Raw genomic sequence first — 14,273 nt, forward strand, 5'->3', positions numbered from 1 at the left:
CCGCGAAGGCCGGGTCCTCAGGAGGATGCAGCCCATGAATTTGGACACGACCACTGACATGAGACACAGACCTTCAAAGTAAAACAGGAAACACACCAACTGAACTCTAGACATGAAAACTTAACAGAGACTGAGGAAACAGAAAATAGAGGCCTGAAAAGCAGGACAGAAAGGCACAAAGAAAGCACACATTAGCAAAACCTAAGAACTAAAACCATAATAGCCATAACCGAACCTGGGTAATAATAATAATAATAACTATAATGATCGAAACAGCACAACAAAGGATTCAGAACATAAGCTATTCTGCCCTCGCACTAGGGCTGCACGATTAATCGTTAGAAAATCGCGATCTCGATTCATACTTATGTGCGATCTCATTCCCAAATGACAACGATTTAAAAAAAAAAAAAAAAAAAGACGACAATTGTACCGCATTTTGATCCGGGACGTAATCTGCATTAAAACAAGCGCTCACTCTTCCTGCTCAACAAATGACAAGGGCGGAGCCTTATACCACGTGATACAGAATCTGTGCCGCGTGATACTCAAATTGGCAGGGAAAAAACAAGGGAGAACACATCAGGGATGACGAGGAAGTGACAGGAGAAAATCCATCCCGGTCAACCACCCAAACATCAATAACGGGGACCTTATACAGCGCTTCCCTATACACGCTGAACTCCTGCCGGCACAAAGAAATTACGGAGGCTGTTACTTATCACCTGACCAAAGATATGGCTCCCATCAACACTGTGCAAAACGAGGGATTTAGGAAAATGATCAACACCCTAGACTAGGGGTCGGCAACCTGTCTTAGTCCTTCTACTGCTCCGCGTGGTTTGGAGAAATAAATAATTTTTTGTAAGTAATTAGCTAAAGTCTATTTTATTTATGTTGGTTCTTTTTTAACTTGTAGTTCTAAATTGGAAGATTATTGTGATATTGAAATATAAATATAAAATTATTTCTATTAGTTTTGATCGTTTTTTTGAGCGGCGCTGCAGTCCACGCCCGCCACAGATATTAACCAGGTAAAATACATACTTAGGCAGAATTTTGCAAAGTTCAAAATGTGTTAATTACATAAATAATTACATAAATAAAATGTAATTTTCTCTGTAGCACTTCATGCATTTAAGCAACACACCTTAGTTGTTCACACAAAGCATTAAGGTAAAAAAAAAACAATATATACAGTGTTATGTTCATTTTAGATGTCAAAAAGTATTTGCGGCTCCCAGAGTTTTCTTTTGCGTGGAAATCGCGTCCAAATGGCTCTTTGGGTGTAAAAGGTTGCTGACCCCTGCCCTCGACAAACGCTACACAGTGCCCTCCCGCAACTATTTTTCTATTGTTGCACTACCTGCTTGATACACGCAGTATCAAGCAACGGTGGAGACGGAATTTCAAACAGTACAACATTTTGCGGCAACGACAAAATGTGAGGCATTTATTGTTTTTATGTTTATTTATTGTTTTTATGTTCAGTTTCAACTATTACGAAGTTGATGTGCAGTTAATAAGTGCAATAAATATTTATATTGGAAAAGAAAATCGTGAGAGAATCGTGATCTCAATTCTAAGCAAAAAAATCGTGATTCTCATTTTATGCAAAATCGTGCAGCCCTACCTCGCACTTAACTAGGCAGACAGACAACCATCATCCCATGTAGAAAAACCACACCGTTGTTCCTTTCTGGTGGATTTATTTGATTGGATGCATAGCATGGCTTTGTTGAAATACATGAATGGATGAATGGTAAAACTGTAAACAAACAAAATATCATGTGTGAGCTGACATAAGCAAACATTCTTACAATTGGAAGATGCTATGACCTGTTACTATGCAAAGCAAAGCAGAACGAAACAAGCTAACAAGCTAACGTTAGCGGTTAGCTAGCGCTAATTAGCGTCTAGGCTAATGACTAATAAAGCACATTATTGAGTGAATTTACTCTGTCAAAATATCACAAACAACTCACGGCAGTTAGTGCTAAACATTCACTGGTAAAACACAACATTACTGCCAACTTACAGACTGTGCTGGCTTAAGAGGCAGCATAGGCAGGCACAGGAGTAGCAAACCGTCCTTCTCCCGTTAGACAGGAAGTAATGAGAAGTAGCACTTCCGGTAGGATGTCAAAATAAAATGAACAGTGTACCAGAAACAAATAAAGATTGCATGAACTTATATAACACTACATAACATGAGAGGCGACTCTTAAGGAGCCAGAACACTCCCCGCCTGACATCAGTAAGATGTCACACTTGGAACCAAACTAAACTTGTTGCACAGCATCTGATACAAGAAGAACAACGCCCGTGACTGACCTAAAGTAAACTTTGGCTTTACCATCTTTCACCACCTTGACTTCTACCTTCCTGACAAGTCCGTCACTACTAGGATGAACCTTTGCAATCACCCCCATGGGCCACTGATTTCTCTTCACGAGAGGATCTTTCAGGAGGACCACATCCCCCTGCTGCAGGTTTGGTCTGGTGGAATGCCACTTGCGGCGGCATTGTAGTGTTGACAAGTACTCCTTACGCCAGCGATGCCAGAAAGAGTTGGCCAGACTCTGAACTCTTTTCCACTGTTGCCTGTAGAGGTCCTTCTCCCCGAAGTCGCCTGAGGGTGTTGGAGGTGCACCAACTTTTTGCGTGAGGAGTATGGCGGGAGTAAGGATGCACGGAACATCTGGATCACTTGACACTGGAACCAGCGGCCGTGCATTGATGATGGCGGCTACCTCTGCCATGAAGGTGGTCAGGACGTCGTGCGTGAGGGGCCTGGAACCAAGTTGAGTGAGCTGGGAGTCTAATATCCTACGTGCCACTCCTATCATCCGCTCCCAACTGCCCCCCATGTGAGAAGAGTAGGGAGGGTTGAAGACCCAACTACATCCATTATCATTTAGGAAGGACTTGACATGTGGGTCACAAGGAATCCTTTTGTCAAACCCTAGCTCCCTGGAGGCTCTCAGACCGAAAATTGCCACCGCTGGGGAAGGGCCGTTGCCGAACACATGCACTTTCATTCTGTACTCGACAACTGGCTCTCTTGGGTCATTGTTGCGGTACCAAAGGAACCGGAGGAAGTTCCTGTGGTCTTCTCGCATCTGAAAGCAGTGGAACATTTGTTGTATGTCCGCTGTGACAGCCACCGCTTCGTCTCTGAAACGGATGAGCACCCTGATCAGACTGTTATTCATATTTGGACCTTTGAGCAGCACATCGTTTAAGGACACTCCCTGAAACTTAGCACTCCAGTCAAACACCACCGTGATGTTCCCAGGCTTCTGCGGATGATAGACGCCAAAGAAGGGCAGATACCAGCATTCTTCTTCTTCGAGAGCTGGTGCTGGTTCTGCGTGATCTCTGTCAAACAACCCCTGCATAAAATCCATAAAGTGTCTCTCCATCTCAGGGCGTTTATTTAATGTGCAGCGCAGCGACTCTAAGCGGCTGAGTGCTTGGTTTCTGTTGTTTGGGAGGCGGGTTCTCGGTGTACGGAAAGGAAGTGGAGCTGTCCAGCTATTTGCATCGTCTTGGTAAAAGTCTCTTTCCATAATTTCCAGAAAGGCTTGGTCCTCATAGGAAGGGGCCAGCTCTTCGTCCTTTTCACTTTGCTGGAATATGTATTTCCCTATTTGACATGAACTGTGAGTGTCCCAGGGTTTGTTGTGTGACTGTGGCTGCTCTTTGACATGAAAACTGTTCTGACAGGGTGTTAAGAGACTTGGATGCCCGTTCTCTAGAACACTCGTTCTGTATGTGCCTATGATGGCTGGCTTATGGGCTCCTCCTAGGCATACATCCCCTACAATAACCCACCCAAGTGCAAGTCTCTGGGCAAATGGAGCATTGACTGGTCCATTCACTCATTCATACACTTTGTGCACTTGTATTATGTCTCGGCCTAACAGCAACATAACCTCGGCCTCAGGGTCTAGGGGCTGCATATGACCTGCTAGGTGTTTGAGGTGCGGATGGGCTAGAGCAATCTCTTGCGTTGGGATTTCATTCTTGTTGTCTGGGAGTGAGTCACACTCGAGCAAAGAAGGCAGAGGAGAGCTGAACTGGCCATCAACGGACTGTATAAAGAGGTTCTCAGCTAAGCGGCCATTTGTGGTGGAAACCCCTGTACATGTCTTAAGTGTGTATGGCACTAGGTTGCTCATTGGGATGCCAAAGGTGTCGAAAAGATTTGACTTCGCTAATGACCTATTGCTCTGGTCATCTATGATAGCGTAAACCTTGACTTTTTCGTCTGGATGCCCCTTTGGATAAATGTAGGCTTGACATATTTTTGAGCAGGATCGCCCCCCACCTAAGTCCCCACAAACTTGAGTGCATGCTGAGCTAGTCTCCAAGTCTAGGCTACTCTCCCCGCCATGCTCCTCCCTGTCCTGGTCTGGGGCAATGTTTTGAGCTTTTGTGTTTTGTGTCTGTGGAGCTGGACCTGCATGCAGTGCTGCAACGTGTTTGTTGCTGTTGCACTCTAGACAAGTAATCTCTTCCTTACAGTCTTTAGCTTGGTGAGCTGAGGAATCGCAGCACCTAAAACAGATGTTGTGTTCTCTGAGGTATGCCTTACGCTCATCTAGTGTCTTTTCCCTAAAGCCTCTAAACTTCTTTAACGGGTGTGGTTTCTTGTGGATGGGACACAGTTTGTTTGTGAACTCACTCGTGCTTCCTAAGCTTGGTTTGTGAGTTTTGTTTACCTCTGTTTTGTGGACGTCAACAGGCGGTCTTGACTTGACAAATCTTGTATAGTGGTTGTTGTGAGTTGTTGGATAGGACGTGGGACCTGATACAATAGACTTAAAACTGGGGTCATTTCTCATTTTCGCTTCATCTTGTATGAAGCGACAGAAGAATGAGAATGGAGGGAAATATACATCATGTCTCTGCTTGTATTTAGTCCCCTCTGACATCCACCCGTCTTGAAGATTTGTTGGCAACTTATCAACTATCGGGGCAATGCCACGTGATGTGTCCAAATACACTAGCACAGGTAAAGAGCCGTCTGATTTGGCTGCATCAATTTCAGAAAGTAGGTCGCCAAGTTCTCTGAGATTCTGGGGGTCTTTGTTTGACACTCTAGGAAAGCGTTCAAGTCTGTCAAGGAGCGACTTCTCGATAGCCTCTGGAGTGCCATAACATTCTTGTAGCCGTGTCCAAACTCGACGTAGGCCCTCTGCTGGATTGTTGAGATGGACAGAGTGTATACGTTTGGCATGCTTAGACGACTCTTCTCCAAGCCACCGGGTGAGCAAATCTAACTGTTCGCTAGGCTTTAAGCTTAACCCTTCAATAGCATTACAGAAAGAAGCTCTCCATGCCCAGTAGTCCTCTGCTCTGTCTGTAAACTTTGTCAGATCATCTGCCACCAATTCTCTTTTTGCCAGAAACTTAGCGAGATTAGCAAAGTCACTGTTCCCGTTGTTGTATTGCGTTGGCTGGAAAGGTGGAGTGTAAGGGGAAAAGCTCATAGGTTGAGGTGTGGTACTTACATACCTTTGGCCACATTTTTCTTGGGTATCAGCAGCTGGTGTCAGATGGCTGCCAATCTCATCTTTGATGTCCTGTTGATTTACCTGTGGGACATATTGAGATGAAGTGGCTGGATCGGGGATTGGACTGATGTCACATTGTTTTATGGGTGTAAAGTGATTAGGGTCCGGCAAGTCTTCTCTGCGATGCTCTGGTGAAGAATATCCAAGATAACTGGGGTGATCGTGGCTCAAGAGTTGGGAGTTCGCCTTGTAATCGGAAGGTTGCCGGTTCGAGCCCCAGCGTGGACAGTCTCGGTCGTTGTGTCCTTGGGCAAGACACTTCACCCGTTGCCTACTGGTGGTGGTCAGAGGGCCCGGTGGCGCCAGTGTCCGGCAGCCTCGCCTCTGTCAGTTGCGCCCAAGGGTGGCTGTGGCTACTATGTAGCTTGCCATCACCAGTGTGTGAATGTGTGTGTGAATGGGTGGATGTCTGGATATGTAAAGTGCTTTGGGGTCCTTAGGGACTAGTAAAGCGCTATATAAATACAGGCCATTTACCATAACTCTGTAGTCTGTATGACTGGGTTGAAGCTGGAAGCTGGAGTAGAGCGTGAGAGTTCATCGCTGGTTGTGAGTTCTCTTGACCCTGTCGTGATTCCCCATATTGTTTGTCTGACACACGAGATGACCACATTTCCCCGCTTACCTCCTCTGCTATTGCTGCTTCAAATACATTGGCTTCAGCGAGCGCAGCTTCTGCTTCCTTTTCTTCTTTTAGTGCTTCTAGTGTAGCACTCCAAAAGTTGAATCTGTTCATCTAGACGTAGCGTTTTGTGGGAGAAACGTTTCGTCACTCATCCAAGTGACTTCTTCAGTCTCAGCTGACTGCAGGTTTCCCCAAACCTTATAAACAGTACATTTGCATAATGACTGAAACCAGCCGAGTGAAGGAACAATGGGCTGTGAGGTCAGTTCCTTAATTATGCAAATTCTCATGACCATTGATCAACGCTGGAGGAACGCTGGTTTGAGCGCGGAGTCAAGGAGGCCATTTACGTGAAGAGGGAAAGACCATCTCTGGAGGAGGGGGCCTAAGGGTACATCTTTCACCATCTTACAACGCTGTGATTGCAGCCATTCCCCAACTCTCTGTGAATGGTACTCATGGCCATTGATCAGTGTTCTTTGATCAGTGGGTTTTGGTCAGTGATTGTTGATCAATGGTCATGAGAATTTGCATAATTATGATTAAGGAACTGACCTCACAGCCCATTGTTCCTTCACTGGGCTGGTTTCAGTCATTATGCAAATGTACTGTTTATAAGGTTTGGGAAACCTGCAGTCAGCTGAGACTGAAGAAGTCACTTGGATGAGTGACGAAACGTTTCTCCCACAAAACGCTACGTCCAGATGAACAGATTCAACTTTTGGAGATTTACTTTCCTGGATGATTGAGAATGCATCAAGACGTTCTAGTGTAGCACTTAACTCTGCTTGCCTCATTTTCACCTCAATCTCCCGTCGTGTAAACTCTGCTCTGGCGCGTGCTGCTTCGGCCTTTGCCCGTGCTTCGACTGCTGCTTTGGCGAATGAGCTGTGGGATCTGGATGTTGATCCAGAGCAGGTGGACCGGACCTCCAGCTGCTCCTCCTCTGCTGACAGCATAGTCACGTTTGGGTCAGATGTCTGGGAGAATGTGCCTCCTGAAGTAGCCGTTTCGCCAGTCTTTTTACTATTCTGCCCTCGCACTTAATTAGGCAGACAGACAACCATCATCCCATGTACACTGAAAAAAGAACCAACTTAATTGAATTGTTTCAATTGGTAACACCTAATTTAATTAAGTTCTTTGAAATGAAGTTAATACATTAGAGTGCACAACTGATTTATCTAATGTATTAACTTCATTTCAAAGAACTTAATTAAATTAGGTGTTACCAATTGAAACAATTCAATTAAGTTGGTTCACCTATTTTCTTTTTACAGTGTAGAAAAACCACACCGTTGTTCCTTTCTGGTGGATTTATTTGATTGGATGCATAGCATGGCTTTGTTGAAATACATGAATGGATGAATGGTAAAACTGTAAACAAACACAAAATATCACGTGTGAGCTGACATAAGCAAACATTCTTACAATTGGAAGATGCTATGACCTGTTACTATGCAAAGCAAAGCAGAACGAAACAAGCTAACAAGCTAACGTTAGCGGTTAGCTAGCGCTAATTAGCGTCTAGGCTAATGACTAATAAAGCACATTATTGAGTGAATTTACTCTGTCAAAATATCACAAACAACTCACGGCAGTTAGTGCTAAACATTCACTGGTAAAACACAACATTACCGCCAACTTACAGACTGTGCTGGCTTAAGAGGCAGCATAGGCAGGCACAGGAGTAGCAGACCGTCCTTCTCCCGTTAGACAGGAAGTAATGAGAAGTAGCACTTCCGGTAGGATGTCAAAATAAAATAGAATAGAATAGAATAGAATAGAATGCCTTTATTGTCACTATATAGTTGTACAATGAGATACAGAGCATCTCCTACTCAGTGTAAACATGCTGGGGGGGGGGTGTACAGTTCTGCAGCGCTATGTACATATGGACAGTATTAACATATGGAAGAAGATGTGTATATATATATATATATATAAAATGTACAATTTACAAGCCGTAAGTAATATGTAATAAATAGTGTTATGTATGTACAGTTGAGTTATTGCACATGGAATTGGTATAAATAGTGTTATGTATATACAGTTATTGCACATAGAATTGGTATAAATAGTGGTGGTCCATAGAGGAAGTGGGAAGTGGGGGGCTGTGTTATCGGTGCATGTGTGAGTTCAGGGTGGTTATGGCTTTGGGGAAGAAACTGTTTTTGAGTCTGTGGGTTTTTGTGCTGATGCACCTGTAGCGCTTCCCTGAGGGAAGCAGGCTGAACATGTTGAAGCCAGGGTGGGAGCTGTCCTTGATAATGTTTGCTGCTCTGCTGAGGCAGTGGGAGAAATAAATGTCCAACAGGGAGGGGAGAGGGCAGCCGATGATCTTTTGTGCTGTCTTGACCACACTCTGAAGCCTCACTCTATCCGCCTTGGTGCAGCTGCCATACCATACCGTGATGCAGTAGGTTAGCAGGCTCTCAATGGACGAGCGGTAGAAGGTCAGCAGCAGGTTGGAGTTCAGCTTGTACTTCCTGAGGACTCTCAGGAAGTGCAGCCGCTGTTGGGCCTTCTTGATGACCGCTGAGATGTTTTCCGTCCAGGAGATGTCAGCAGAGATGAGGACACCAAGGAACCGGAAAGTGTGGACCCTCCACACACTCCCCATGGATGTAGAGGGGGGCCAAGTCGGTGCTGTGTCTCCTGAAGTCAACAATGAGCTCTTTGGTTTTCTTGGTGTTCAGTGCCAGGTTGTTTTCTGAACACCATGCTGCCAACTTCAGGACTTCCTCTCTGTAGTCTGCCTCGTCTCCCTTCGAGATGAGTCCAACTACCGTGGTGTCATCAGCAAACTTGATGATGAGAGTGTTGTTGTGGGTCGGACTGCAGTCGTGGGTGTAGAGAGAATACAGGAGGGGGCTCAGCACACAGCCCTGTGGGGAGCCGGTGCTCAGTAAAAGCAGTGGAGGAGAGATGAGGGCCGAGTCTCACAGTCTGGGGCGGTTTTGTGAGGAAATCCTTTATCCAGGCACATGTGAGAGGAGGGAGGCCAAGAATGACCAGTTTGTTGATGAGTATGTCCGGGATGATAGTATTAAAGGATGAGCTGTAGTCCACAAAGAGCATTCGGACGTAGCTCTGCCGCTGCTCTAGGTGACTCAGCACAGTGTGGAGGGCTGTGGCGATGGCGTCTTCTGTGGATCTGTTTGCACGGTATGCAAACTGGTGGAGGTCGAATTCTGGGGGAGGTAATCCTTGATGTGCTGAAGGACTAGTCTCTCAAAGCATTTCATGATTACCGGTGTGAGGGCCACAGGGCGGTAATCATTCAGGCTGGAGATGGGAGACTTCTTCGGCACTGGGATGATTGTGGCTGATTTTAGACAGGATGGGATGGCTGCCTGATCCAGTGAGAGGTTGAAGAGTCTGGTGAAGATGAGGGTGAGCTGGTGTGCGCATGCTCTTAGTACCTTGCCAGGTACTCCGTCTGGACCGGCCGCCTTCCGGTCCAGATGAACAGTGTACCAGAAACAAATAAAGATTGCATGAACTTATATAACACTACATAACATGAGAGGCGACTCTTAAGGAGCCAGAACATAAGCCATAATATAAAATACAAAAACATGGCTGGATAAAAGAGGAGCTGAAAAGCAGTTGTTCTTGGCTTTTGTCGGTCCCCATGATAGAGTGAAAACCCCCCCCAAAAAACCAACAACTCTTCAGCGGAAACTGGCAGGAAACAAAACATAATGAGGACCGTGCTGGCAGCCACTTAAAAGAAGCGGATCTTTCATCAGTTTTGTGAGGAAAGATGATTCATATAAAACTGGCTGGGACCTGGACTATACATACAAAACTAATTATACCATAGCTAACGTCTGACATAGCTTTAGAAACCTTTTTAAAACTCGAGAACAAATACTAATAAGTAAAAGTTATTAAGGTGTTTTGCAGTCAACTGTTCTCATAATCAATTAACTAAACGGTTTACTCAAGGCTTTTAAGCCTTCCTAAACGTGTGTAGGTTCTAATTTGACATTTAATTTGTGTCTTCTTTTTTTTGTCAAAAGTGGGTCAGTGATGTTGTTGTCAGATGATTGGCAGAAAGTTTACAGTGGTTTTCTCTGATAAGACTGAAAATAAGTCAAGAGAAACAACAACTGAAAAATAATGTATACATAAAAATGTCTTTATGAATGAATTATATGCAAGGATTTGCCCAAAAGTTTAGTTCCTCTGGTTCTTTCCTTGAAATTTGTTTTATCCTCATCCAAGGGATTTCTTCAGTCTGAAAATGATGAAATGTTTGCAAACTGTTGAATTCAATCGACTTTTTAAGGAGAGTAGTTAAATGCTGAAATGCTCACCAAAGCTGAGGGGAAGTGAAGGTCCTTGCAATATAGGTGAAACTGACCCCTTTTATCAGTGTTTGTTCCCATTAACTATTCCAGATCAGCCTCATAACATACAAACTGCTGTTTGCATTTTTATTTCTCCTAGTATGTAAAAAACTAGTGCAAGTATATAAAACCTAGTATATAAAAACTACAAATCACCTTTGAACAGAAAGTGTTCTCTGTTGAATTGCTGCACAGAGGATGTAACACCCATGATAAGCGTGAGGTGTGTGTCCTTGTTACGAATCAGCCATCCTCAGCTTCCAGGTTAGGAAAAGTGGAACCATTAGATATTCAAATACATCTCTCCACAGCTGCTGATGCATTCTACAAAAAACAGTTTGTTAAAAACACTTGCAGGTTAATCACCACTGATTTATCACGGACCCCACTTACTAAAACATTACTGATAAGCGGATGACTGGGATATGTAGTTTATAATTTCAACAATATCCTGTACAAAATGGAACTATAGATGTCAGATGTGGTGTGATGCCCATGGGATTTTTTAACAGGACACTACAAACCTTTAGAGTACTCATGCTACTTTACCAAACTTTTGATGGCTCAGTGTGCAGTTCCTGCTTTAAATGCAGTTACTTTTAAGATTCAGGAATCTAAGTGATAAGAGGCCAAAACGTTTGCTTATGAAACTAAATCAACAGTGTCACTGCCCTCTGCTAGACAGAGGGCAGTGACACTGATAAGAGAACTGACAGTTATTATTTTAATCAGCCTGTCCCAGTTCTTTTAACTCTAAGTATCACATAGCATCAAAGCATGTCAGCATTTTAATCATGATTTTAAGGCTGTAGGTTGCAGCCATTGTTCTAACACTGTGTGAAAGTAACGGGGTTCTAATTAAGGCTTTTTATTGTCACTGATTTCTGTAACTGATCTGATTCCAATACACAAGGTACCAATTTAATTTGATCCCCGATTCGATTTAATTTTCACTCAGACAGTCAGAAATATTATAATTCTGGTCATTTATTAGTACATACTATATTTTTTATATCCATCTATTCATTTTTATATCTTTTTATATCTATCAGAGGTGTACGCATCAGAGCAGATGCCTTTGTGTCAAAGTAACTGAGGATAAAACAGAAAAACATGAAGGAGATTTTCCTGGCCTGACTTTAGCAGATAACCATAAAAAGATTCAGCAGTAGAACAACAAATGAGGAAAACCATGAATCAACACATGAACATTTCCTGATACTGCAGAAGTGAAGCACAGAAAAGTTATACAGGTTTGATTAGAGACACAGCTAAGAGTGTTGCAATCTTTTCTGTTTACCTGCTCTTTAATCCTGTTGGCGTTTTAGCTGTTTGGCAGTTGTTGAAATAGTTTCAGCTTTAACCTAAGATTCTGGTGTTTCTGGCAAAATACATTTATATTTAAAAGCCAATTCAGGATTCAATCAATCGATGTCAATTTATTCAAACTAAAATCGATTTGAATCGGGAAAATCAGTTTTTTAAACCCAGCTCTAGTTCTAATACTCTGAGCTGCTTCAAACTTTATTTGTGAAGAGCACATTAGCTTACTAAAACCAGTAAAAAGCTTGTACTGCTGGGGCGTAATACATTCATAAACTCATTAGGTCTCATTTCTCCCAGCTGTGTTTCCGTCTTGTCTCCCATTTCATGATTACTCTCATATTTATGCCCTTTGTTTTCTTTGTGTCGTGTCGTACCCTCATATTACACTGTGTTTTGTTCCTAGTTTTGTTTCTAGTGTTCCCCAGTTTAGTTTTCTCTTTGATTGTGTCAGCAATACAGGTGAGGTTTTAGAGTTTACGTTTTGTATCCTGGAGTACATTTGGGTCCTCCTCTTCTGTCAACACACAGCATTCCTCCATGACAGGGATTTTAAAAATAGATGGCAAATCAAATAGTTAATCCCAAAGCTAATCCATTAGCTAATATCACAGCTAATCTGTGAGCTAACAGGAGAGGAAATGGATTTTAAATGAGGAGTGGAATCACTATTTTAAATGTCAGAAATAAATCTTAGATTTTTGTATCAATTGATTTCTTTCTCTTTTTTTTAAATTCAAAAATCAGTTTTTTAAAAATGGTTTTTGAAATGAGGTTTTATTGAAAGTTTTTTAATTCTTCTTTTCTGAAACTCATGATTATTGATTTTAAAAACGTGCTTTTATTTAAAATTAAATCATTAAATAATAAATTACATACATCTAGGATCCCATCTCATTTGACTTGACTTACATCCCAGCACCCCACTGTCTATCCCTCTTTGTCCTGTCTGTTTCAACTTGTCTTGTTTTCCTTGTTGTGTGTTATGTCCTGTATGGGTTTTGCCCTGTTAAAAATAAATTTTAAAGAAGTCAGACAATACAAACAAACTGTTTAAACTCCAGTAATACTGTCTTAGAGACTTAAAGACTTGGAAGTCCTCTAATTTTCTTCTTTGAAATTCTGATAAATTGAGTAAATTCTTGTACTTGTCCCCACAAATATAATAAATATGGTATCCTGCAGCTGTGTATTTACTTTCATTTATGGACCTGTGAATGGGATGGAAATTATACAACTAAAATTCTGATTGGTTCCATTAATCTGTGAATAAATATATAACTAGAAATGTAACCATTTTGCATTTCAAATTTCTAACACTCTAAATCGGTTTATTAACTTTACTATGTCAAATTTTATTGGATCCTGTTTTAACTGCAAATTATTGTTGCTATAGGCATTTCCCCACTTTGGCAACTTTCTTTAGCAAATTTAATTTAATATATTTGTGAAATGTGAAGGATTACATAAGGTGGAGTCAGAAAAACAGCTCAGGGAGGCCATTTTTCATGCGTGATGAGGGTGTTGAGGAGGTTCAGTGTCATGGTGAGCTGCAGCATTTCACATTTCATTTGCTTTATCGCTTCCTGTGCTCTGAAAAGAATTTCCACATATCCTTCTGCCTGATGTCTAAGAAGAATTTGAATGAGAATGAAATAATCTGCTGTAAAATTCAGCCAGGAGTTTACTCTTCAACGCATAACTATTTATGGAGATTTCTACAATAAAAAAAATATCTCCATTATATGATATCGATGCAGGCAGTGTTTGTGTGGGAGTGGCTTAGGGCTGCAATCACAGACTGGATTCAGTGACATAGCCTGAAAAAGTGAAAGAGTCTCAAACCTGCATTCTTTTTAATGGCCAGCAGGGGGTGAAAATACAAGTCTACAAGCCTATTTGCAGATCTTTAACCTCAGTGAACACTTTTTACCAGATTCACGGCTTCAGAGTATTTTTTTTTAATATAGTACAATCTTTATTTTCTAAATTGTAGTTTCATTGAGAATAAAATAGTAAAGCAGGGCCTGCCTTTGGATGTGGCTTCTTTCTTCAGCATTGAGTTTCTCAGACAGATCCTCCCATGCTTTTCATGACTAGTTTCAAAAACACAAAAACAGTAATGCCACTGGCCACAATGCTCACTTTTATATACAATCCAATGGTCTACTTTCCAGATTAAATTTATACAAATTTAGATTTTATGCAGAGTAAATAGAAAGTCAAAGATGCAAAGTGATGCAAATACAATATTTCAAATATTTTAAGAACAGGTAAAAAAAAAAAAAAACCATCATGCTTGGCAGTAAAAGCCTGTGTGCAGTACAAACATACTGCTGCTTGTACAGACCTGCAGCTGAAAGATTTACCTTTGCTTTAATGTAG

General features: G+C 42.1%; 1 protein-coding gene across 3 annotated transcripts; it reads right to left on the bottom strand.

The window, feature by feature from the left end:
• Positions 1-1,700: 1,700 nt before the first annotated feature.
• Positions 1,701-5,738, bottom strand: LOC120438408. Of its 3 annotated transcripts, XR_005611863.1 has the most exons (3): positions 5,520-5,738; positions 2,039-5,206; positions 1,703-1,768 (listed from the first exon to the last, which is right to left on the bottom strand). XR_005611863.1 is itself a non-coding variant. In XM_039608820.1 (2 exons), the coding sequence occupies exon 2, from the start codon at positions 3,570-3,572 to the stop codon at positions 2,283-2,285; it is 1,290 nt and encodes a 429-aa protein (XP_039464754.1). In that variant the 5' UTR covers positions 3,573-5,206; positions 5,520-5,738; the 3' UTR covers positions 1,701-2,282. The 3 variants fall into 3 exon arrangements, 2 of the variants coding, with proteins under 2 accessions (XP_039464754.1, XP_039464753.1); XM_039608820.1 differs by having other exon boundaries at positions 1,701-5,206; XM_039608819.1 differs by lacking the exon at positions 1,703-1,768 and having other exon boundaries at positions 3,274-5,206.
• Positions 5,739-14,273: the final 8,535 nt, after the last annotated feature.

The sequence above is a fragment of the Oreochromis aureus genome, linkage group 3 (genome assembly GCF_013358895.1).
Source record: "Oreochromis aureus strain Israel breed Guangdong linkage group 3, ZZ_aureus, whole genome shotgun sequence".
NCBI classification, from domain to species: domain Eukaryota; kingdom Metazoa; phylum Chordata; class Actinopteri; order Cichliformes; family Cichlidae; genus Oreochromis; species Oreochromis aureus.